The 25,801-nt window shown below is 50.1% G+C and overlaps 1 protein-coding gene across 2 annotated transcripts; it reads left to right on the top strand.

Annotated features, from left to right (window-relative positions):
• Positions 1-3,282: 3,282 nt before the first annotated feature.
• CPA5 (carboxypeptidase A5) lies at positions 3,283-22,457 on the top strand. 2 transcript variants are annotated; one of them, XM_016148644.2, is made up of 12 exons: positions 3,283-3,671; positions 4,872-5,083; positions 6,143-6,224; positions 7,225-7,359; positions 14,075-14,173; positions 15,358-15,459; positions 16,655-16,756; positions 17,108-17,218; positions 17,680-17,770; positions 21,066-21,265; positions 21,556-21,640; positions 22,133-22,457. In XM_016148644.2, the coding sequence occupies exons 2-12, from the start codon at positions 4,968-4,970 to the stop codon at positions 22,318-22,320; spliced, it is 1,311 nt and encodes a 436-aa protein (XP_016004130.1). In that variant the 5' UTR covers positions 3,283-3,671; positions 4,872-4,967; the 3' UTR covers positions 22,321-22,457. The 2 variants fall into 2 exon arrangements, with proteins under 2 accessions (XP_016004130.1, XP_016004129.2); XM_016148643.2 differs by lacking the exon at positions 21,556-21,640.
• The last annotated feature ends 3,344 nt before the right edge of the window (positions 22,458-25,801 follow it).

The following is a 25,801-nucleotide window of genomic DNA, read 5'->3' as shown; positions in this document are numbered from 1 at the left end:
TTAGCTTTCCCATATGTCCTTTCAAATATGTTTTATTGTAAAATACGATACATATAAGAGGCTGTATAAAACTTCCATAGTCTGTTAAAAAAATAAAATTAACACTCTTTACCCACTATTCAGCGTAAGAACAAGAACTGAACACAATCTCAGGAGCCTGTACCGAGCCTTTCAACTGCACGTCCTTTCCTTCCCTAGACGAAACCACTACTTGTTGCGAATCATTTCCTTCCTTACCCTCATATTTATCATGTGCACACATGAATATATTGTTTAGTCTAACCTGTCTGTGAACATGTATAAATGGAAACATACAATGCATGTTCTGATTGATTTTTTTTTTTTTTTTACTTGACATTGCAGTTTTGAGGTTTCTTCCAGGGGACACAGGGAGCTATAGTAGATTCTTTTCCTTTATCTGGGTGTATTTCACACGAGCACAACTCCATCTCCATTTATCCAGTCTTGTTCATGTACCTTGGTGCACATGCACCCGTTTCTCCAGGCCATGAAGCTGAGGGCGGAAATGTCAGGGCACAGGGCGTGCAGTACTTTTTCCCAAAGTGATTTTGCCAATTTAAAGCTTCACCAAGGATGGACGAGAGATTCTATTGCCCCCAACCCCAACCTTGCCAACACTGGATATAGACTGACTTTTTAACTTTTGCCAATTTGGTGGTGTGTTATGGTAATTTCATTGCAATTTTAATTTGTTTTCCCTTGATTACTAAATATTAATTTTCACGTTTATAGATCATTTGCGAGTCTTCTTTTGTGAAATGGCTTTTCATGTTTTTGCCCAGTAAAAAAAATTCATTCACAGATGTTTTTTATATGTCTTGGATATTAATTGTTGACCAGTTTTATGTGTTGTAAATACATCCTCTCAGTTTGAGGTCTGCTTTCTTCTCTCTGTCAAGAGTCTTAAGAACAGAAGTTCTTAATTTTAATGCAGTTGATTTTATCCATCTTTCCTTTATGGGAAACTTTATGTGTTCTTTTTCCTTTCATGTCTTATTTAGAAAAATGACAACCTAGCCCAATGTCATAAAACTGTTCTCTATATTGTCTCTAAGTGTGTTATAGTTTTTTTGTTTTTTTGTTTTTTGCCTTTTACATTTAAATATTTTAATCTACCTGAAATTGATTTTGGTATGTGGTGTGATAGGAATTTAATTCAATTTTTCCCATATAGATCTACAGTTGTCCCAGCAACATTCATTGAATTGTCTTTCTGTTCCACAATGATCTGCTGTGTCAAGTCTGCACGTGAAGTCTGCCTGGGTTTGTTTCTGCGCTGTTTTGTTCTGTTCCGATGCTCTGCTGTCTCAGTCACTATAGCTTTATAATATGCCTTAATGTTTGGTATAGAAATTCTCCCACTTTGTTCTTCGGGATTGTTTTGTCTCTTAGAATCTTTGTGTTTATGTTTAGGTTTTATCAGCTTACAAAGTTTGGTGGAACACTGGGCTTTTGCCTGAAATTACATTGAATCCCTAGATCTATTTGGGGAGAAGGAATAATACTTTTAAGGCATTGCATTTTCTTATTCGACAATACAGTATATCTTTAGATTTGTTTAGAATGTTAGCATTTTTCAATGAAATTTTATAATTGTCTCCAGGAAGGAATGCACATTATTTGTTGGAATTATTCTAAAATATTTTTATATGTTAAATATTCTTGGGAAATTGAAAGTAGTATTATGAAGTGACCTTATTTCTGATAAGTCCTTCTGCCTTAAAGTTTATTTTATCTTATATCATTAATAAACCTATAGATGCTTCCTTTTGGTTAGCATTTACCTCAAATATCTTCTTTCTAGCCTTGACTTTTAGTTTTCCTTTGTTCTTATGCTTTAAGCATATCTCCCATGAATACATATAGCTAGGTTTTTAAAAAATCTACTCTGATAATTTTTGTCTTTCACAGGAGAGTTAAACTTATTTACATTTAGTACAATGAGTTTCTTTTCTTTTATGTCCTTTCTACTTGTCCTAGTATAAAAAATTACTTTTTAAAATCTTTTCTTACTTATTTTCTTTCACTTTATTCCCCTTCCCCCTTTTCTCATTCCGTTCCTTACCCTTTCTATCTGTTTAGAAGTTATATGCTCTATGCCTAGTCTGTTAGTTGTTATTGTAGTAATCTGAGTATTGCATACTTACCAAAGTCTAGAAAATGATCAATACTTGGATTTTCCTCCCAACAATCTCAGAACCTTAAAACACTAACTCTGACTACCCACTTGCAAATAACATGCTATTATTATCCAGGATTTAAAATCGCAGTGTTAGGTGATCTGGGAGAAAATTTCCCCTGAGAATTCATAACCACAAGTAAGCCCACACATAAGTTTGTGGTCTAAATTTATGCTAACCATGCAGTCCAAAAATCTCAAGCAAATAATTTAATTTAGAGTGGTCTCAGGTTGGTGGTGCCCCCCGCCCCCCACTTACCCACCCCCGGCGACCCACGAAAGTAAATGCAAACCCTCTCTGGAGGAACTCAGCTTCAATCCAGACCTCAAGGATTTTCACAGATAAAGGACCCCTTGTGGTACATATACCATCTATGGTTTCACATTTGTTTATATACTTTTTACATTGTTATTAAAAATATTTTATCCAGTATGTCAGTTGTTTCATTCGAGCGGAATTGTTTAGGTATCTAATCCACCCACCCATTGGTGATAAAAGTCCTCCAATGAAACTTCTTTGGGAGAAACGTTCCCTGTCTCTTCGATTTTTGTGGAGTCCATGTCGCCCGTCTTCACGGCATGTCGAATCTTCCCCTGGTGATACACACGCCAGCTATACTTTTACATTTGTTTATATGCTTTTTAAATTGTCTCCTTACCCCAACAGAAACCGAAGGGTCAGTTCTACATCACTATTTTTTTCTCAGGCCTTAGCAAGTGCCTAGCACGTAGTAGGTATTCTGTAGACATTTACCGAATAAATGAATTAGACGAGTAATTAATTCCAAGGGAGAAGCCCGTATGGGGTGTTAGCTCAAGCACAGCTGTGTGTCTCTGCTCCAAACCCAGCCATGGGAGGCAGTGCTCCAGGGCTGGTGAATTCCCGTAGAACTACCCTGTGGTTTGTGCTAGCCACGAGCCACCTGTGGCTATTAACTAAAAATTAACTAAAATTAACAATTCAACTCCTCAGTTGCACCGGCCACACTTCAAGTGGCTACTGGACAGTGCAGACATGGAACATTTCCATTGTCACATAAAGTTCTCTTGGAAGCGCAGCCGTAGAATTCTCAAGAATTCTTAATTGCTCTTCTCTGTCCTTTGCTCTTGCTCTCGGTCTTTCTCTCTCCCCACCCCCCCACCCGCAAACCAAGCACAGGGATAATTGTCTTATTATTAGTGACTTAAAATGATGCTTTTGAACAAGAAGACGCTGGGTACTTTTGGTGACGAGCGCCATTCCCACTTTTTTTTTTTCTTTTAGATCCTCGAGCTATTGTTTACTAATACATTCTTTTGTTCCTCTTTCTACTAACGCTGGACGTTACTTGGGTGGAAAGCGTGATTGCTTTCTTTTCTAGGTCTTTAAAGCCTTTGCTAAATGTTTCTGTCTGAGAGTTCCCAAAGCCAGAGTTCTAGGAGAGTTTGGCATGTCTGAACAGCTGAACCGCGAAATAATGGAGTAGGTCCGGCGGGGTGTGGGAGCAGGGCATTCTGTCAATAAAAGAGCTCCCCTCTCTGCACACATGGCCAGTTAATTGGCCATTCTGGGAAGGTACGGATAGGGAGGGGGGCTTGTGAGAATCGCCCCGGTGACAGTTAAGTGGCCTTTTGTTGACATCCTCTGCTGAACAACTTTGTTGGATTGAGTCTCTGCCTTTCCTCCACCTCCTGTGGATTTTCTGTTAGATTCATCATTTACTATTCAGGCATCATCTTTCAGTCTCTCCTTCTAATATGACTGCTTTGTGTGCTGGCCTCTGCTTTATTCTTACTATTCCCAGACCAGAAAGGGGGCTGTGCGGGGCTTTAGCAGGATCGAGAAACTGACTCCGCTGTGTGTCGAAAACTATAATAACGACTGCGGGGACCTTCCTGTCCGGCAGAAAACACACTGCTTATTCCAGCATTATGGTGACCACCTGAAGACAGAAAGGGGACTTTTCACTGAATTTCTTCTCATACCGTATATATCTATTTCCTTTGTTCCCTTCTCCATTCTTTTCTCTTCCCCTTCTCCCCACTGCAGTTTGGAGTACTGACCTAAGATGCAGCTGTGACTAAGAATTAATGCCTTTGACATAATAGTATATTCTATTTTGCAGGCTTTGCCAAGCCAATTCACCCAAGTTGTCTCATCTAATACCGCCTCCCCCCACCCCCCCAAAAAACCAAAACTGTGAGGTAGGGAGGGGAGGCGTTATTAACTCCATTTGACTAATGAGTAAACTGAGACTGAGAGAGATTAGGTTAATTGCTCCAGATCTTTTAGAGGGGAAGTGAGCACCTGGTTCTCTGTCTCTAAACCCTAAATTCTTTTGATGGCGTCCACACCCCTGGGGAAAGTGTGAGTGGTTGGGGAGGGAGAAGGAGAGCAAAAGGAAAGAATTAAACGAGGAGGGAGGAATGGAGTGCTTTCCTCGGGACTCCAGCTGTTCTCCTCTTTCTCCGGAGATGGAGGATTTGCTGTTCACAGGAAGCTGGCCCCACAGTCCTCCAGGGAGGAAGGAAAGCTAAGGGCCTCGTCTTCCTCTCTCCCTCTTCCCTCTCCCCTTCCCAGGAGAGGATTTGCCTAAACGTGAGGAGGGGCGGCCCTGGCTCTCCCAAGGCCCAGCATGTGGGAGTCACACGCCTGGTCTCCCCAGACAGAGCCTAACGCGCCCATTCTCAGGCCGGGCCTGCCGGCCTTTAGGTGCTGTGCTGTGCTGAGGCCTGGGCCATGCCTGTGCGTGAGGGAGGCCCCTGAAGCTCGCCTGGAGGAAGAAGCATGCAGGGCCTCCCTGGAGGAGGCACGGGCCCTGGGCTGTCCCCTGTGGATAGCCGGACGCTCCTGGTCTGCAGTTTTATCCTGGCAGCAGCTTTGGGCCAAATGAATTTCACAGGGTGAGTGGCTGCTGCTTAGGAGGAGGAGGACCGTTGGGAGCTAGGAGCCCGCGTGTCCCAGTGGGGGGGGGGGGGTGGCTGTGCTGCTGGGACCTGATCAAGGCACAGAGAGGGCTTTGGGTTTCATCCTGAACCTCCTTCCAGCTCTATAATCTCCCACGCTCACGCTCAAGGGCAGGACATGCAGCTATATCATTATCTCTCCCCAAACCCACAGTTCTTAATTTGGGTCCATGAATAAGCTTTCAGGATTCTAAGAATCCCTCGAAACCGGAGATTAAATTTGTGTGTGTGTGTGTGTGTGTGTGTGTGTGTGTGTGTGTGTACTTTTTTTCTGGGGGAAGGATTCATAGCTTTCCTCAGATTCTTAAACATGTTAGTAACCCTTAAGAGACTATATCCCCTACCATAGGTGGGTGTGGTATTGTCTTCCTTCAAATAACAAGCACCAGTACTATAGGCCAGGCCATCCACGGACGCACGTGATCTCTCAGCCTCCCCCTGGTGCTGCGAGGCAGAAGCCCCGTAGTATCTTCAGAGTAGAGAAGAGGAGACAAAAGCTTAGTGAGCAAGTTTATCATCCACAGTCTCAGAGCCAGTCAGGGAGAGAGCCAGCGCCATCTCTGGCATCGGACCCCAGGCATGGGCACCGCGGCTTGGGACGGTTGTATGAAGATCATTCGGGGTCACCGCGGGTTCCTGCGATCCCGTATCTATTTCTTTCTTCCCTTGTTCCTCTCTTTCTTACACTCTCCTCCATCTCCCATATCCTTCCCCATCCTCCTTCCTCAGTCTCAGCAATGGTTTCCTCAGTAGCTTTGACAGGTTTTAGTTAGTCCCCTGGGCGGTCTGTCCTTGGGGCTTTGAGAGATCCTTGGCCCCATGCCAAAGGGCTTGAGTGCTTCCCAGAGCTGCAAGTCCTTCTGCTCAGGGGCCTCCCAGCCTTCCTGCCAGGTCCCCTTGGCAAGGTCTCTTCTCCACGCTGCCTCCTCTGAGCAGCACAGCCTTCCAAGGAATTCCTCTCAGCTGCTCCCTCCACCCTTCCCTGTGTCTTTCCAGAGACCAGGTTCTTCGAGTCCTGGCTAAAAATGAGAAGCAGATTTCACTCCTCAGGGATCTGGAGGGCCTGAAGCCCCAGAAGGTGAGGACTCCTCACAGCTTGGGGTCACGTTCTCCCTCCCCTCCCAGTGGCTAGCGTATTTGGCTCTCCCCTTCCTGCTCCCCCCACCCAAAACCTGCCCCCTGATGGCTCTGCCAAAGATCACAACATCGTGTAAAAATCAACCATGGCTCCTTTTCAGGAAGGGTTGGGGACCCTTGCCCAGAAGGTCGGGTGGCTCTTATTGGCCTAGATGGGGGGATGGGGAGATGCTGAGCTGACCCTGTCAGGCACACGGGAAGTGCACATGTCTCTGGGTGTGATGTCAAGCAGCTCACAGACTGGACACATCTGTTTGTCAATGAAAGGGCTGAGCTTGGCAAACCTGTGTTTTATTTGGGCTTGTCCCTGTCAGCCTGAGCATTTCTTTCCAAGAGCATTTGTCCTCTGCAAGTATTCCACAATGGAAACATCTTCGGCTAGTATAATAGAAGGGTTTTGTTTGAGGGCCATTGAAACAACCAGGTATATCTGGATGTGGCCCAAAGTCCTTGTTCCTATTTGTATGAGTGCTCCTATCAACCAGGCCTCGTAACACCTTATAATAATTCCCTCCATTTTATAAATTGAAAAATAGACGGAGCATCCGGATGACCTGGGGGTCCAGGCCAGGCCTTTCCTGCTTCTCCGGGTTTGGGGGCAGTGACGTCTCTCTCTGTGCTGACCAGGGTTCTTGTCCACGTTCACAGCCCAGAGGTTGAGCTGTCTCACCTTCAGCAACTGTTTTAGGCTTTTGGATCTGGGCAAAGTTGCAGTGTATGAGTGAGGCTGGGAGATGAAGGTGCTTGAAATTAGAAACAGAAACTCAGTCTTGGAGATATTTTTTTGTGCCAGTCTTTCTCATTGGCCTTAGGGTTTTCATTATGGAACTGGGACCTTTTATCCATATAAAAGAAGATTGCCTGGCTTTCCAGGATGCCTACAGGGTTGTGTGTAAGGAGATGTGATGAATGTGCCTGTTTTTCTTTCCTTTGTGAACAAGTTGGACTTCTGGCGTGGCCCAGCTAGGCCCAACCTCCCTGTGGACATGAGAGTTCCTTTCTCTGAACTGAAAGATGTCAAAGCTTTTCTGGAGTCTCACGGCCTGGCTTACAGCATCATGATAAAAGACATCCAGGTGAGGTTTTGCCCTAGCACTGCGGCTGGGGGCTCGCTTTCCAGATGCCTTTCCGATTTGGGCCCAACATGGAAGAAAAGCCTCCAAGGCTAAAAGTGGAGAAGGGAGACAGGAGGAGGAACTAGCTCAGCCTTTCTGAGGCAGTGTGGGGGGGGGGGGCAGCGTGCGGGGCGGGGGGGCTCGCTTTGCTTTCTGACTGCTCCCTCCTGTCCCAGTCGTGTCTCAGGCATCCGATTCAGGGAATTCCTTCATTCCAGAGCGGGGGCCGGCGGTGGCTGCTCTCCCCGCACCTCCCCCACGGGGCCGATCGTACCAGGCGCCTCTCCCTTGCAGGCTTCCTGAAGAGGAGCAGCTCTGGGAGACGTGGCCGCAGACTTGCCTTTGGGTGGGGCGAAGGGAGACTTCATCCCAGGAACCCCATCTTCCCCTCCCCCTCCCGCTGGTGCCCCTGACAGCGTCTCTTCTGAACGCTGTGGGGTCCTATTTCAATCGTTCTGCCTTCGAGGAGACACCAAGGAGCCTTCTTCCTCAAGCGAGTTTTTGGGGCGCCCTCGGGTTAGGCCTCCTGCGGCGGCACCCCTCTGCAGATGCCGTCGTGTACCTGTAGGACTGCCTGCTCGGAGATTCCTTCCCGAAGGCAGCTAATCTCCTCTCGGGGCTGGAGTGTGGGAACACAGAGTCTCCTGGGGAGCGCACACACTTGACACCACATGCCAAGGGATAAACGCATTAGCCAGCATTCCTTTCCCATGCAGGCACAGGGCCGGGGCACTTAGATCCATTCAAAGACCTTCATCCTCCTCGGGCACATCTGTTTCCCCGCTCAACATGTGGGGGGTGGGCGATTTCTCTAATTAAATCCCCACAAACAGAAATGGGGAAACTCCCACAGACAAGAGAGGCCGCCACATCAAAAGAACTAGCACTCCATTCTCACTGCGGCCCATGCCTGCATTTTGAAGTTTGCATTTCCCGGCTCCTGCTCCGCCCTGGGAACCCCGCAGCATTTGGCAAACAGACATGAAGAAGTCTCTCACATTTTTCTGTTGATTTCCGCACATCGGGAGTAGCCCCAGAGGCACCTCTGAGCCTCCCCGCTGGCTCCTTTGGAGCTGGTCGCCCTCCCGTGGTCCCCAGCCCTGGGTCCCTGGAGGGGGTGGGTGGGTGGGGGGGTACTTTTTACTCTCTCTCAGTAAAATGCCCTGGACTCTCCGCCCGAACCCAGCCAGGCGGGGTTTTCACCAAGTTGCTCTATCTGCAACGCATCAAACTCTGATTGTCAGACCCGAGATCAAATTTTGGCTTAGAGGGAGTTGGAGGTGGGGGGAGGCTGCCCTGTCGAGTTGATTTGTGGTGATGATGGGGGAAGGTGTCCAGGAGGAAGAAAGCTCAGAGGCGCTAACAGCAGGGAAGGGCTTCGTGCCACGCAGGTCGTTGGCCTCCGGTATTAGGTTTTAGTTACTGACACGTAGGCCTGACTTCTTCTCCCCGTCTCCTGGATCTTTTCTGCCTGTTTTTGGCAAAGCGTCTCCTGCATGGTGGGCCCTCAATTGTCTGTTGAATTACTCTATTGGCAGGTTCTGGAAGAGCATGCCCACAGAGGAAGACCTCAGTAATACGAGCTGGTCTTTGTCCCCAGAGCCCCCTCTCCTGAGTCCCTCAAGGTCCATGATCATGTCCCTTATTCATCTTTATACCCCTACTATGGAACCTGCCACCTAGTAGGAGCTTAATAAATCTTAATTGAATTCGTGGATGTGAGAACAAAAGAGGAGATGGTGTGTTTGCTCGTGGCACTAGGCTGAGAGAGAGTGTGAAGAGTTTGAGGCTGGCTAGCATTTTGGCCAGAGGCACTGGAGAGTTTTGAGGACAGAGTTCCCCCACCCACCTCTGCCACTATGAGAAGGATGCTCGAGATGGAAGAGGTGGAGTCATTCATTCCACCCACAGATACAGAGAGACAGACCTACTGTGTGCTGGGGTATTGGGCAAGGTGCTGGAAATACAATGATAAGAAATCTGGTTCTTGTGTCCAGGGAAGCCGGCGTGTCCTAGGGGCGGGGAGCGGAGGGAGTAAATCAGTGATTACAATGGAGTGGATGGGAGCCCTGATGGAGTGCAGCAGGTTGCTATGGGAGCGAGTACAAGAGGCCCGGCTAGTCGCTCTGAAAAGGCGGTAATTACGGTGTGGCTGAGGAGTGGAGTGGGGTGGGGGGGACTGGGAGGGGAAGGGGGCCCCCGATTGGCGATGAGGACGATCCAGATCACAAAGGGCATCCTCTGCCGGGTGAAGAGGTCGAGATTTTATCCCGAAAACCGTGGGGGAGCCATCGGAGGTCTCTGACATGATCAGATTTGCATTTAAGAAAAATCCCTCTGACAGTGACAATGCTGAGTTGGGGACAGGAGCAGGGAGAGACTGACAGGCAGGAAGGTGGTGAGGAAATTGCAGTGGGCCAGGCAAGAAATGATCAGATTCCGCGTGAGCTCTATTTGCATTTAATTTTTCTTCACCTCCTTGTTCTTTTTAGCCCTTTCGTGGTTTTTTTTTTCCCTCCTTTTCCCTAAGATGAGTCACCGTGGAAAAGCTTCACTTGAGCAATCAGCTCTGTGGATTTTAATGGCTTTTTTTCTGATTACGAAATTAATAAATATTCATGTTAGGTAATTTGGAAAATAGGGGAAAAGCACAAAGGAGAAAACAAAAATCATCCGTGCTCCCAGTATCTAGAGCAAAATACAATTTTGTGTAAATATTGCTCCGCCAATTTTCCCCTCTCTACTGAATCGCTCCCATTAGCATATAAATATGGAGTTATTTCTCTCCTCTTTAAAAAAGTCCTCTGTTGATCCTTTCCCCCCACCTCCAGCCATCACCCTGTTTCTCCCGTAGGGCAAACCTGGAAGCCTGTGTGCTTCCGGGTTATTCCAACCCACTGCTGTGCCTTCGCGTGTGGTTCTTCTGTTTTCTAGCTCTATCCATTGATCTCTCCTCTGTCCACTCACCCAGGATCATGGCGTTGAGTACCTTCAAGCTCCTGAATACTTACAGATTTGTAGCTCCAGACAGACTCATACCTCCAACCTGAACTCCAGACTCGTACGCCTGGCTTCCTCGTCGGCATTTCCACCTGGGTGTCTAAGGGGCATCTCACAGTTCCTAGGGTCCAAACTGAGCTCCCCTAGCCCCACAAACTGCTCCTCCACAGCCTTCCCATCTCAGGAAGTGCCGATGCCATCCTTCTGGTCACTCAGCCAAGAAGCCTGGACTCATCCTCGCCTCCTTTCTCACACCCCACATTCGGTCCCTCAGCACGTTCTTCAGAATGTATCTTACCACATCCTACGCTACCCCCTGGGCCAACGCTCCATCAGCTCTCACGTCGATTACTCTAGTTAAACTGCTCTCCCCGACTCCATCTTTGCCTCCTTATTGCCTAGTCTCAACACAGCAGCCAAAGGGGTCTTTCAAAAATATGCAAGTCCGATTATGTCACTCTGCTCAAAACCCTCACCGACGTCCCAGCTCACTCAGAGTAACAAGCCAAGACTCTACGTGATCTATATGGCCCTCCCCATACCACCAACCATTCTCCGCGTGATCACTCTGCTTCAGACACCTGGACATCCTAGGTCTTCCTCACACTCGCCTGACCCATTCGTGCCTCAGGGCCCTTGACTAGATTCACACCTCAGGGCCTTTGCACATGCTGGGCTTTATAACCCAGAATGCTGTTTCTGCAGATATCTGCATGGCTTAGTCCCTCCCTGCTTTCAAAGTCTTATTCATATGTCACCTTTTTACTCTATTTTAAATTTACCCTTCTCCACACTCACCCAATTCCTTCCCTCCTCTGGCCACGTCGCTTTTCTCCATGGCACTTACCGCCTTTAATATCCCATATCATTTACTTATTTATCTTGTTTATTGTCTCCCCTACCAGACTGTAAGCTCCATGAGGACAGGTGGTTCTGTTTTGTTGGCTGCCACGTGTCTGGTGCCCTGCGTGTGCTCAACAAACACTTGTTTAAAAGAGATTTATAAGACGCCCAGGTGTTGGCTCGGGTCGGGGCGGGTGGCAGCTCTAAAGAGGAGAGGAGGACAGGCAGGGGTGAGTACAGGAGGAGGCAAGGGAAGGAGGAAGCAATGGTGGCCGAGGCGCAGAGGGAGAGGTGGAGTCCAGCTGTACCAAGGGGGCAGGGACAAAAGGACTGGCCCCTCTGTTGGTTCTCAAGGGGAGCAAGTGTACCTGGCTCAGCCAAGTGACCATTAATGAGGGCCGTCTGCCGTCCCTAGTCCTACAAACACCACTGCTCTATGGAGGAATCCAGATTCCCCCAACATGCCTTGCAGCAATTGTGCCATCGGAGTCCCGGAGTCACCCCAAGAGTTACTATTGTTGTCCTGCCACTGTCGTCGTCGTCGTCATAGCTAGTATTTACTGCATGCTTGGCAATGTGCCAAGTATTGTGCACGCATTGACTCCTCTACCCTCGTGAGAACACTTGAAAAGTATACGCCAAAGCGTGTGATAACGCGACCCCCTCCCTTTTATAAGGACACGGAGAAATTAGTAATTTAGTAAACGGAGGCACAGAGAAGTTAGCAGTTTGCCCGAGTTAGTGACAGTGTCAGGATGTCATCCGAGATGACCTGGCTCCAGGCCGGGCACGGTTTGCTCCTGTGCCGCCATCCGCGTCCTCAGAGGTTGTCGTTTGTGTCGTGTTTTAACTTTGCCTCTTGGGCAGCGAAGCCACCGTTCAGCCTTGGCCTCTGGGGGGGGGGGGCGCGTCCGTTCTAACACCCTCGGATCTGCAGCCATCCCTGATGTAGGCATGGACCGTAGTTGCCACCAGCCATGCCGCCGCCATCGCAAACGTCGGGCCTGAAGAGAAGGCCAGGGGCACAAGGAGAGGTGACGGCTGTGGTCACAGAGCAGGGGTCAGAGCCATCTCCCGCTCCCTGCCCCCCCATTCCACGGGCCGTGGCGGCCATTTCATGTTTGTGGTTGGAATCCAGCTGCGCAGTACCAGTTCCTGTTAGGTGTCAACTCCTCTTTTTGGGGTCCTCGGGCTCCTCGCTTCCCTCTTCCCCCTTCCCGGAGACGCTGTTCTTCGCTTAATGCTGCATCCTTCCTTACCCCTGTCATAAATTAATTCACGCCCAGGTATTACTTTCCTGCCAGGTTATGACTTCCAGGGAGGCAAATGGCTTGTTTCTGAGGGTTACTTTTTTCCCTTTTTTTTTTTTTTTCTGTGAGAAGCCTGACAGGGCTGTAATTAGGCATTCCTCAGCCCGGGGCCAGACTGCTTCCTTAGTTCTCTTCCCCTTCCCTCATGCCGGGGAGGGGAGCAAACATCTGTGTCTTTTTCAGGCCAGGGTAGATTAACAGTTCCTGGAATTGGGGCCCAGCTGTGAGGGCTGAGCATTCCCAATTTGTAAGTGGGTGTCATATCCATTCACAAGCCTGTGAGGGTGTTTGGAAAGATATTTGCAGTTTGGTGCCGACTTCCCATTTGCCTCCAAGCTGTTGTGTAGAACAAAGGACAGCCTTATGGGAGCTGTCTTCCTGGTGTGTCTTGTGCGGAAGAGCCGGGCCCTCAGGTCCTTTCTTCCCAATTTCTCCTCCCTGTCCTGCATCTTCACCTACTGCCTCGGGCCCTCCACCAGTCCCCAGGAAGTTGGCCATATGGACCCTTTAACTTCACTTTGGTGGGGCCAGAGCACGGGCCCTGACTCCGGGTGCACTGGACCGGCCTGTTCTCTCCCCTGTGGCTAGCTGCCCACCACAGCTGGAGTGCCCGCACACGACAGTCGTGGGGGCTGAGATGTCCGTCGATTTCCTGGGAAGAAGACAGATTCCGTTTGCGAGAGTTTCCCTGGGTGGCACTTGTGCCACTCCAACTCAGCCAGCAATCCCAGCTTTGCCCAGTGACACTGTCCCGGCCCAGCCAGTTCAGCTAGAAGGTGTTGCAAGGACAGTTGCCTAGTGCGTAGTTGGTGCACAAAAAGAAAAATGAGCCCCACACATGGATTGTCAGCCCTATTTTAAAATCTGCGAACTCGTGCAAGCTTGTGAGTGAGCTGACCGGGGCAGCAGGGCCTGGTCTGTGGCAGATGGGGGTGGGTGGGGGGCTCTTTTCCAGCCCAGGGACTGAAGGCTCTGTGGCTGCTACTGTATTTTAGCCATTAGGGCTTTTTGTTTGAGTATGACTTATTCATTTCGAACGTTTTACTTGTTGAGTTGGTATAAAGGCATCGCCAAAATGTAGAAACGAAAAAAAAAATGCTTAAAATTATAATCCTTTTATCCTAACAGGAATTGTTAGCATTTTGGTATATTTTTTGGTATGTCAGTGTTTTGTGGTCCTATGCTCGGGGTATCACTCTTTCATTATTTTAAAACACTTTTTAAAAAAAAATCGCAATAGAGGGATGGACTTCTCAACTGTCGTCAACGTTTTAAACGTTCGCTCGTCCTCTGTGTGTGCACGTGTGTGCGCACACACAGACACACATGATGGATGCCGACTCGTCAAGCAGAAGCATCACCCGGAAACCCAGCATCTCCTCCTGCTGTGCAGCCCATGCTCATGGTGGCTCGTTCTCTTGTGAAAAGGCTGTTTTTGTGCACGGCCGGCCAAGGCAGGGCTCGGAAGGGGCACGCCTGGCCCGGCCCTCCCCTTCCCTTCCCATGAGTGCGTTTGTCCCTAGGTGCTGCTGGATGAGGAGAGGGCAGCCATGGCGAAGTCCCGCAGACTGGAGCGCAGCACCAGCAGCTTCAGTTACTCCTCTTACCACACCCTGGAGGAGGTGAGTCTGCCCGGCCAAGCTCTGGGCTCTGTTGTCCCTTTGGACCCTTGGGGCCTCCAGACTCAGGCACAAACTAGCGAAGGATGAGTGAACCGACACTTTGGGGTGTGCGGAGTAGACTCTGGGTGAAGGTCTGTGAGGAGGCCAGTCAGTTTCAGAGGCCCGGAAGCCAAGATTCAGATAGAGGGGACCGTGGTTCAACAGCACAGCCCATGGCAGGTACAGGACGAGAGTAATGGCAGGACACTAAGCCAGGATCCGTCCTTAGCCAGGATGGAGCGGGTGGAGGCACCTTCATATCCAGGGGTCATGACTTCTCCATGATCGTTCCTGGTGGTAAGTAGCTCTACCTTTGGGCACTATTGTGTAGAAGGGGCAGGAAGCCAGGCACATTGGAGGGCCGTTTTGTAGAACAAACAGAGTTGCCTTCAGTTGGAGAAAATACGTGATCACAATCATAGCCAGCTGGGGCAGACATGACTGTGACTTGTTTATGAAGGAGAAAATGCAAGGAGAACATAGAGACGCCCAGTCCATGTAAAGGGCCCGAAGGGACAACAGACGCCATGTAAAGGACGGACATCATTGGCAATGTCCACTCTATTATCATCGTCTTCACTCTTCCCATTTCATAGGTCCTGTAATAGAAAATCCATTTTCTTTCAGATATTTGTTAATTCAGTGATATGTACTGAAAAAATAAGAGAATGATTAATCTAGCCCGTCAGTACTTACCGACGCCAGAGATAAATAATCCTGCCTTCACGGGGCTTAGAATCTAAAAGGGTGAGAGGCCCAAAAACAACGCTGGGAGGTCTGTGACTCTGTCAAGTGGATTGAATGGGCCAAAAGAAAGGAACCGAGAGAATCTGGTAACCAGAGAGAGCCTCGCAGGCTGCCCTGGGGACCGAGTAAGCTCCGCACGTGCTGTTCTTCCAGGCAAAGGGTTAGCTCTGCACAATGGTGAAAACACTGAGAATCCTGGCCAACCCGGTTGATTCCTTTAGGCCTGGAGGGTGTCGTCTTGCAGTTTTTATCTAGGTTCTTTCAGATTCTCATGGGAAGTAGAAAAGCATTAAGGAGGGTGGGATCGGGAAGTCTATTTGGAGAGATCCTGGGTTCCACACCCCCCCCCCCCGCCCCCGCTGATGAACTGACAGTTTGATGAACTTCATTTCTTTCAGATATATAGCTGGATTGACAACCTTGTAACTGAGTATTCAGATATTGTCTCAAAAATTCAGATTGGCCACAGCTTTGAAAATCGGTCCATTCTTGTCCTGAAGGTAAAAGCTAGAAGTGTTGATTAAAATTTGCTACAATGAGAGCCTCTGGCATGAGAATTGAGCTCAGGTGGGGTCATGGCTGGGTAGGAGTTTTAGGGAGAGATGTAGACACTCCTGTCCTGAAGTGACCCATAAACTTTGAGATTGTGGTGTTCAGGAACCCACACTTGTAGGAACGGACAGGTGACAGTGTATAACCTGGCACGTCCTGAGTCAGGAAGTAGGTGGAAGGGTTGCTAAGGAGCCGGAATGGCAGAGTGGCAGTCATCAGCCTGGACTTGGGGTGTGAGTGTGGGTGAGTCAGCCTTCTTCCTGTTTCCTCAGTTGCTTCGTCTATTGAATGGGAAGAGAGGCCTCATTTATTGAGGTCATCTGGCTCAGGCAGCCCCACAGATAGGTGTGAGTCTGTGAGGAGACCTCCCAGCCCTTCACAGGGGCCCCTGGAAACAGAGTGTGACCAAACATGGCAGCGGCAGTGTCCTTGGCCGAGGCAGGATAGAGAAGGGTATAGAGCCCACTAGAAAGCCGTTCTTCGTAAGTGCCCCAAAGGCCACTTAGGCACATGGACCAGACGGGGCCTTTAATATCCAGTTCTCAGAAAAGACAGGCATTGCTGCCCTCTACAATGCCCTAGGGAACTCTTCTGAAGGGTCAAGTGCTCTCGCTGAACTTGGGACCTTACTTTGCCTGCCCCTGCTTCAGTTTCCCCCGGGGCCTGTCCGTGTTCTCTCTGTAATGCTGTCTAAGACCTCGCTGCTCAGAGAGTGGTCCTTGCACCCACAGCAGCAGCATCCTCAGGAGCTTGGTAAAAATGCCCAACCTCAGACCCCTCCGCAGACCTACTGAATCAGAATCTGCATTTCAGTAAGATCTCAAGGGAATTCTTGCGCCCTTTAAAGTTTGAGAAGCACTAGAACTTTCCAGAAGCATCCGAGACGTTCAAACCTGGGAAATTCCGTGCTTCTGGCTGGATCGCGTTGTTCTCCAGGAGCAGCACTGTGTCACCAGGGCCCCCACATGCGTGTACTTCACGGGCTCATGCACAGGCACCCAGCTGCACGTACAGCCTCCTCTCTGGGTACCTAGGGCCACCCCAGGCAGTGAGGATAGCTGCCCGGCCTCCTTCCAGGCAGTCTGGGGACAGCCCTGTAGCTGTCTCGGTTCAACTTGCTTGGGGCCTGGTGCTTTTCCCCAGTTCAGCACTGGAGGTTCTCAGCGCCCGGCTATCTGGATTGACTCTGGAATTCACTCCCGAGAGTGGATCACCCATGCCACCGGCATCTGGACCGCCAAAAAGGTCAGCACGGACCATGGGGCTGGGGCAGGGGGCGGGGGGCTGCTCAACTATTTAAGGGCACCTCCAGTTGAAATATTATACTTGGTTTGTTTAAACTCAGAGTGCTCTCTACCCTCCTGCCCTTTGCAACAGCTGCCAGCTGGCCTTTTGCAGCGCAGAGCCTGCATTTATCCTCTGCCTTCTAGTTGTCTAAAATCCAAGCCTTTGGTTCTGCATGAAGGATATACCAGGTGGCCTGATACTACCCCTGGCTACAGCCACTGGCTGTGCAAATGTCCTGCTCCACCTCGGAGGAGAGCCCAGCAGGGCCTCCCATCCCTTCCCCAGTACACACTCTGTCCTTTCTTGCAGATTGTTAGTGAATACGGCAAAGACCGCATGCTGACAAACATACTGAACACCACGGACATATTCATGGAGATCGTTTCCAACCCCGATGGCTTTGCTTTTACCCACAGCATGGTGAGGGCACCTGGGAAGGGTGGGATCAGGGGTTAGGGGTTTGGAGTCAGCTCCGGGAGGATAGAGAAAAGGGCACTTTGGCTTTGGGAAGCTGGGCTGAGGTTTCCTGCGGGCCAACCTCTCAGTGGCTCCTTTCAAAGAGTCTCACTGAGGCAGAGGGGCTGCTCAGTCTCGTAGCTGAGGCTTCTGCCCTCTGACCTCCCTCCTGCTGCCTGGGGAAGGTCACTGTTGGCAGCCTGTGCTCAGGTTTCTGCCCACACCCTGGCTTTAACCACAAAGAGTGTGGTCTGTGGCCTTGGGCCAGCCGTATGCAAGCCCGATCCCACCCCAGCAATTCTTTCCCTCGCTCCTCCCTGTCCCACTGGACCCCCCCCCCCCGTCCTTCCTAGGCCAGAATGTCAGGGGCTCCCGCCCCTGAGAATGGGCCCCCTGGATGAGGTCATCTGCCCTGGGCTTTTCAGAATCGCTTGTGGCGGAAGAACAAGTCCAACAGGCCCGGAGTCTTCTGCCTTGGTGTGGATCTTAACAGGAACTGGAGGTCTGGCTTCGGAGGTATGGCAGTCTGGGCCTGGGGACGGGGCTGGAGAAGGGCCGGTCCTCGGCACATCTCCACACCCTCAGAGTACGTTGACTCCCAACTTGCAAGGCAATGTAGTTAGCTCATGCAAGTGAGTCGTAGTCAGAGGCAGGCAACACACGTGCCTAGGAGTGGCCGTGGGGTATGAGGAGAGTTGCCCATGCGTGTGAAATGTATACATACGCTAAGCCTTCATGAGAAACATGGGATATGGTGTCTTGCACAGGACTAACTGCGAGGGTTAAATTCTAAATACGGCAGAGACAGGCCGAAGGATTACAAAAGGCAGCCTTGCCCGCTATTTGAAACCCGGAGTTTAATGGTGCCCCTGAAATGTCTCCAGCCCTTCCTTGAAGGGAGCACACTGCAGCAAAATGCCTTCAAACTCATTTCCTGAGAGCGGTGACCTGAAATTTGCCCTCTGGAGAGGCCGGGGCAATAGTTCAAAAATAGAATAAGACAACACTTTCATCAACACTGACTTGGACCTGGTTTTTATTTTTGACCCAATTACTTAGTAATTCTGGGCTGACGGGGCTGGGGTTATCTGCCGGGGCTGTGTGATTCCAGGGAGGGGTGGGCGGCTTCCCCGCACTCCTCCAGTTCTTTGATGTGCTCCCTGATGATCTCCTTTACCATGCCTGCGGCACGGGGACTAGATGGGGAAACTGAGGCTTCCAGAAAACTCAGGGATGGGTATGTGGACCTGGGAACAATGGCAACTTGACGGGTGGAATGCTGGATCTGGCCAGGACAGTGTCCAGAGTGGAGAGTTACATGGGCACAGCCTTCTGCCCACAAATGTGGCCCCCACACCATGCTGGGGGATCGGGGTTTGGCCCCACAGGAGACAGTGCCATTGCTGCCGAAAAGCAGATCCACAGACTGGTGGCTGAACCAGTGAGAGAGAACATTCTAGAGCTGGATGCCAGTCGCTTTGAAAATTCGCTTTTTTGAGTCTGTTCTCATGAAAAATAAGGACAAAATAAGCCCTCAAACATCCAGAAAGAAGCTCCCCTGAGCCCGCAGTGTGAAGGTTTCTGAAGATTCTGGAGCCGTGCGTGTAACTGCTTGTGCAAGGGAGTACACCATGGAAAATTAGGCATTTCTATCTCTGAGTGACCAGACACCTGCCCCAAGTGGTCATCCACGCAGGCCCCTCGAAACCAGCTGAAGTGTGTACCCACAGATGCTGAGATTAACTAACTGGCTGGTAGAAAGACAAATTACCTCTTAAAGAACTTTTGTGGTTTTACCACAGGAAAAAAAATCACTACATATACAACGTAAAAAATACGTACATATGGGGAGAAAAAAAAGGCCCAGAGGGGACAAAAAAAGCTCTCATAATCCCACTATTCCAAGATTACTACTTTTAATGATTTACCATGTCCTTCCAGAGATTTCCCCTTGCTACAAATTACATTTTGAGAGAAGGAAAAATAAATAGCTAATGAATCCATTAGCAGGTACTTGTGAAACAGGCAGGCTCAGAGGACTTCAAGAAACGTCAGAGAAAGGCAGGCAGCTAATTCCCATTTGGTCAGGGGAAGATTAGTTTATTCTGTTTAGCTCAAACCAGAACTAATGGCCTGAAGTGTTTCTCCATATTTGGGCAAAGCCACCTGGTCGTTGGCAGGGGAACTGCTTTCCATGCGTGGGCTGCAAAAGCAGACAAAGCTTTCAGCCTCCCCCGCTCTGCTCATCTGTTGCTATTTGTCATTCATCAAGTGTAGCAGGTGCAGAAGCTCCCGGCAGACACAACAATCAGGGCCACTGTTAGCTGGGCTGACTCCAGCCCGTGGGGCTGCTCCTCACCCCCTCATTCCCTGCAGGCACCTCCCCTCCTAACCAGGGTCCCCAGCCCAGGTGAGGACCCACGATCCAAGAGGGGATGTGCTCCCCAGTGACAGAATTGTCTCTGATCAGAAATAGTGTCTGTCTGGGTTGGTGACTCAGGCAGGAAGATTTTGTTTATGGTTTTATTATTGTCTTAATTTAATTGTTGTGTAATGAGTAATCTGCGGATCATCCCTCCCACCCGCGCCGCCCTCACCTGCGTTCTCAGGGAGGCATGGTTTGCTGCATCCCTAGAGCAGCCTAAACTGGTCCTCAGGCCAGCATCCCAGCTCCCCAGCCAGCCCACTGCCCTGGGGGGCCAGGGGGTTGCCCTGGCATCCTTATGAAGCTTCAGAAGCTGGGGCGATCCCTGGCCTCTGGACCCGGCTTGTGCGTGGTCATTTTAGGGAGGAGAGTGAAAGGAGGAATTGGGATGGCTCTTTCCAAATGTGTCCCTAACCCACAAATCTTACCAGCCCAGCTCACCCCTCCATGACATGGCCCTAGGGAGGGGAGGAAAACAGAATAAGAGGGAAAGAGGATGAAAAGAGATGGAGAGCAAAGAATTTTGGAGATGGAAACAAATTAAATTTGTGAGCAAAACAGAAACATAGCTTCTTTTGGCCCTCTCCCCCAGCTTAGGTCCCCGAGAAGAATTTTCAAAGACTCTTTGCATCTGTGGTTCCCAGACCAGCCTCGGGCAACTATGGGGCTCTGTTCTCTCTTTTCCTGGCCCCAGGTCCATGTTGCTTCTGCGGCTGGGCGAACTAACGCAGACACTAAGTCTGAGCAGCATTCAGCTGACTCCCCCCAACCCCACCCCACCCCACCCCCATAAACAGGCCTCCCCCAGGGTGCAGGACAGTCAGCAGAGAAGGGTCAGCTTGGAGGGGTTGCTGCTCATAGAGGGGGCTGGATTCAGAGCCACTGCTGAGGCAGGCCTGCCTTTCTAATGGAACCACAGTCAGGATTAAACCGAAGGACCAGCCAACGGAGCTCTGTCCAGGGCCACAGAGTCGCTGAGCCACAGTACGGCTACACTCCTCTGATGGATTAGAGTAGGAGTACGCAGCAGCAACAAAACACCCCTCAGTGGCTCGACACAGCAAAAGTTTGTTTTCATGCACAGGAGTCCAGTGTGGGTAGGCGACGGTCTCTAGCAATGGTGACAGAGGGCCCTAGGATGCTTTCTCCATTGAGAGTTTTTCGCTTTTAACCACAGACAGAAGAGAGTGTGGAGAAGCCGTGCTTGTTCTTAACAGCCTTGAACGAGAGGTGACATATCACATTCTCATTGGTCAGAGGTAGTCACCTGGCCTCAAACAAACTGCAGAGGAGGCTGGGAAGTACATGGGTATTTTGTGAGCACTAAGTGTCTTTCCCAAACCTGGGAATTCAAACCTTTTGGGGTGGTTTTTATTTTACTTCCAGGAAATGGTTCTAATGACAATCCCTGCTCAGAGACTTACCATGGGCCCTACCCTCACTCAGAGCCCGAGGTGGCTGCCATTGTGGACTTCATCACAGCCCATGGGAACGTCAAGCTTCTGATCTCCATCCACAGCTACTCTCAGATGCTCATGTACCCTTATGGCCACTCACTGGAACCTATTTCAAACCAGGAGGAGTTGGTGAGATTGGCTGCTTAGGGGCTGGGGGAGGCATCCAGCAGACTTCCAGGGCGTTTAGGTTCTCACTCTGAAACAAGGGTCCAGACCAACCAGCCCCATGGTAGGGAGGAGCAGGGGAGTTTGTTTTCAAATGTGATCAAGTTCAAAGCCGGAGGTGCTGTGATCCCTTCTAATGAGAGCCATTTATACATTCAACTTCCAGGACTCCCAACTCCCCACTCTTAGCAGCCAGTGAGGGTGCAGGAGTGCGGGGGGCCCTGGACGCTCACCCTCTGGCTGTCATCTTGCAGTACAGTGTCGCCAAGGATGCAGTGCAGGCCCTGTATGAGGTCCACGGGATCAAGTACATTTATGGCAGCATCAGCACCACCCTCTGTGAGTGAGCTTTCCCTGGCTACTGCTGCAGGCGTCACGGCCACCTGGGGTTGGGCAGGTGCAGGCTTTTTGCTGACTGGCAGGCCTGGCGGGCCACAGGACAGTGCCACAGATCTAGCCGGGCTGGGCCAGAGCTGATTTCCACATCTGGATAGAAGGGTGAATGGTGGTACCTAGAAACAGGGAGCTGTTTCTTCGCAGCATCGATTAGTGAGTGCACAGCTCCCAAGGCCTGGGTTACTGTGATGATCCTGGAGGGGGAAGATCTTGTTTGGTGGCTTCAAGGCGCTTTCACAGAGAATGGGCAGGGAGGGCAGGGTATGGCCCAAGTCGAGGCCTAGGTGGTCGGGAGGCTTGGCATGGTCTGGGGTGGGTGGGGATTTGGCCTTCAGGACCCTATTTCCGCTTCAAGTCACCTCTCTACCTTGTGGCCACACTCTGCTTTTCCCTTTGGGGGCTTTTTTTTTTTTTTCTTTGCCCTTTTGTATCTAGATCTGGCCAGTGGGATCACTGTCGACTGGGCCTACGACAGTGGCATCAAGTACGCCTTCAGCTTTGAGCTCCGGGACACTGGGCGCTATGGCTTCCTGCTGCCGGCCACGCAGATCATCCCCACGGCCCAGGAGACGTGGGTGGCGATTCGGACCATCATGGAGCACACCCAGAATCACCCCTACTAGCAACACTACCAGGGAAGAGCACGAGGGTTCATCCACTTCCTCAAGGCCTGGGGCTCCTCCTGAACCCCAAGTTATCCTTCCCTTTTCCCACAGCCCTGCTCTGACCCCTTAGGAAATAAAGACGAGTTTGAATAGGCTCGATGCCTCTTGCACTGGCTGACACCCCTTTGGGCTCAGCATTGAGGAGGGAGCAGGGGCAGCTTGAAATGCCTCTTCACTACGCAGGTTTTCGGGAGGATGCGTGGGCCAGCCGGCCTTACCTTCTGTCCCCTCGCAGTGTTCTCAGGGCCCAGAACAGGGAACTCGACCCCTGGGAGCTACTTATATACACATTGTCCCCTTGGTGGTACTTACATTTTAAGATGCCCCCAGGGGACAATGTTTGATCTAAAGGAGTGGCTCTCTAGTGGTGTCATTTCTGGCAACTTGAGGGAGAGGTTGGCACAGAGAATCAGCCTCCTCCTTTTTCTGCTCACTTCTCATGCTGGCTAAGGGACAGGGGCATGTGTCAGAGCCTGCCCCCCGCCCCTCCCCGGAAGATCCCACTTACCTCATAAACGAAAGTGAACAAGTCACTGGTTTGTGACCTGCTCCTCCTGGGCGCCCTCACAGGCTCTCCTGGTCTTGGGAGCACAGAGGCACAGCCAGTCAGAGCCGGCACAGCAACGCACCACACGTCCAGGGGGAGGGGACCCTCTTTCTCCTCTTCACCACGTCATGGTCGTCACACACACAGCAGTTAGTTCAGGCCACATGCTAAGGACTTTATTTAAGGGAGAGAGAGGGGTAATATATTGAGACGCAGGTGAGGTGTCTTCCCTCATCCTCAGGCTTCTCCGTCCATACCTTTGCTTCCCCCACTGTGGGGAAGTAGGGATAGTAGGTCTATTTGCCTTGCCCTTGGGGGAAGGCAGGTACCCCCAAGAATGAAGAAGTCAGCTGGAGAGCTGAATGGGTTTGCGTGGCAGAAAGCAAGGGCCAGACTTTCCTTGTTGCTGTAAAATAAAGGGATGTGGGCACCTGTGAGCTGGCCGCTTGTAGGGAGACATGGGGTTTTACTGTAAATCGCAGGGAAGAAAGCAGGGGGAGATGAGAACAACCCCCCTCCCCGCCCCCGACCACCACACACACACACACACACACACACACACACACACTCACACACCCTGCCTGTAGAGGAACACAGAGGTTGGATTCATTAGTGGAAGGAGAGTATCAGCAGTGGTACTAGGTAAGGCCCATGTCTAATATGGCACCTGAGCAGCAGGTTAACAGTAGCTGGGCAAGGCATCTGGCCAGGTGATAGAAGCAGCCATGTGGCTGGGCATGCCTCAGCGATGCAGCTGTTCAGAACTCCGAGCAAATACATGAGAAGGCTGCAGGCGAGGAGGCCTAGGTAGAGGCAAGAAGGCCAAGCCCAGGGGCCACTCAGCCAGCGGCCATGATGGCACAGTGGGCACTAACCGGGGAGGCCCATGCCCAGGACCCGCTGTGCCGTGTGGGAAGCCTGAGGAAATCAGGGTAAGGAATCCCTGAAGAACCCCAATTCATTTCTAGGGGAAGAGCCAGCAACAGAACAGGAGAGAATCCCAATTTAGGCTGCAGTTTCCCAAAAGAGACTGAGCATTTTTTTTTTTTAAAGCTGGAAGTGGTATGAGTGAACTAGAATTTCTAAGATGAAGTTTTCTGCTATTAGCGGAAATATGAGGCCATGGGTTAAATTAATATAAGCTATAGATAAATAAAGCAAATTATACCTCTGCACACTGGAGTCTGTGAATATAACTTTTAGGTCCTCTGCACAAATGTTTTTATTTCATCCTCATGGGGAGGATATCAGTGGTATTAATAAGCTCATTTTTCAGATAAGGAAAGCACAATTTGGAGAGGTTTTAATGGCCATGTGAGACCACATGGATGGAAAGTTAAAAAGTACCTTTATATACTTTTTAACTTGGGTCTGTCTAATTCCAAAACCACAGTATCACCATTTGTCCAAGTGGGCCTGTGGTCACACCTGCAGCAGAATCCATGGGGAGTCATTGAAGGTGAAGATTTCGGAGTTCCACCCCTAGGTTGAAACAGAATCTCTGTTTCAAATCTGCATTATTTCAATCTGCCCTAAGAGTTGTGAGGTCCCTCGAAGGCTGAGGACCACTGATCCCTGTTCCCCTCCCCACCAGAAGGAACGTGTTCAAGTCTCTCAGGGGAACTGGAGCTTTGGGTCTCCCACCCCCTGCCATGGTCCGTTAGGGTTAAAGGTTTATAGGAGTGGGAGGCCAGTCATCTTTCTCCGAAATATCCCCAAAGGGCTGTCTTGGCCACAGGCATCAGCATCACCTGGCAGCTTGCTGGAAATGCAAATTCTTGGGCCATCCCAGCCCTACTGAATCAGACTCTCTGGTGCCGGGACCCAGGTGGTGCTCATGCTAAGCTGGACGCGCATCGCCCTAGAGGCAGGAGTCTCTGGGCCCTGGTCATTTCCTGGTAACAGTGAGAATAATAAAATCTTTTCTAATACTTACTATGTGCCAGGCATGGTTCTGTGCATTCCACGATTCAACACGTGGCCTCCTCACAGCTACAAGAGGTAGGACTCTTACTGCCTTTGTTTTCAGATGAGGAAGCTCAGGGCAGTGGTGAAACCGCACACAGCTACTGAGTGACAAGCCTGGGACTGACCGACAAGTGAACCCGAGTCATATGCCCGAAGCCCCTGATGGGGGGCCAGGGACTTGTTCTCACAGCCACATTACCAAGATCTCAGTGCAGCCGATAGGCCCACAAAAGTTGGGACTGAAACTTCTTTTCAGATGGGTGCCTTGAAAGGCAACTTTCTCCTTAAAATCCTTCAGTGGCGAAAGAAAACAGGCCCTGCCTCCCTCTCCCTTTGTTACAACACTCGGATCACCAGCCCCAACCTCAGCAGCTTCCTTTCAGCTCCTTCCCAGCGAGAGGCCTTTGCGTGTACTGCTCCTTCTTGTCTGGAACATTCTTTTCTGCCGCTCTTCCTTCAAATGGTGCACACCTTAAATTTTTCTTTTCAGTATAATTTCTCATTAGTCCTTTTAGGCCCACCCACTATCTTCTACTATTCTCTTTTCCAAGGCGTTATTTCTTTGATAGCAATGATATAATTAATTGGCTTTGTTTATTTGATGTTTGTCTCAGCCACTAGTTCGAGAACTCTGTGAGGGTAAGTACCATATCTGGGTTATTTTTCTTACTCAGTTCCAGTCAGGCACACAGTAGGCACTCAGTATTTGATGAAGGATTGTTCCTCCTCCTCAGCCTAGTACAAGTTAGGACCAGGTTTAGCATTTTGTGACAGACACCCACTTTCTGGTGGCTTAACTAGATTGGGGTTTTATTTTCGTCACATAACAAGAGCTGCCTGAGGTGAGCTGTCCCAGGCTTGTTCAGTGTCTCCTTGATGCACTGGGGACCCAGACTCCTCTGGCCTATTCAGTTTTGAAACTCT

The sequence above is a fragment of the Rousettus aegyptiacus genome, unplaced genomic scaffold (genome assembly GCF_014176215.1).
Source record: "Rousettus aegyptiacus isolate mRouAeg1 unplaced genomic scaffold, mRouAeg1.p scaffold_m13_p_13, whole genome shotgun sequence".
NCBI lineage: Eukaryota > Metazoa > Chordata > Mammalia > Chiroptera > Pteropodidae > Rousettus > Rousettus aegyptiacus.
Note: the sequence above shows the minus strand (reverse complement) of the source record. Positions and strands in the feature narration are given on the sequence as shown.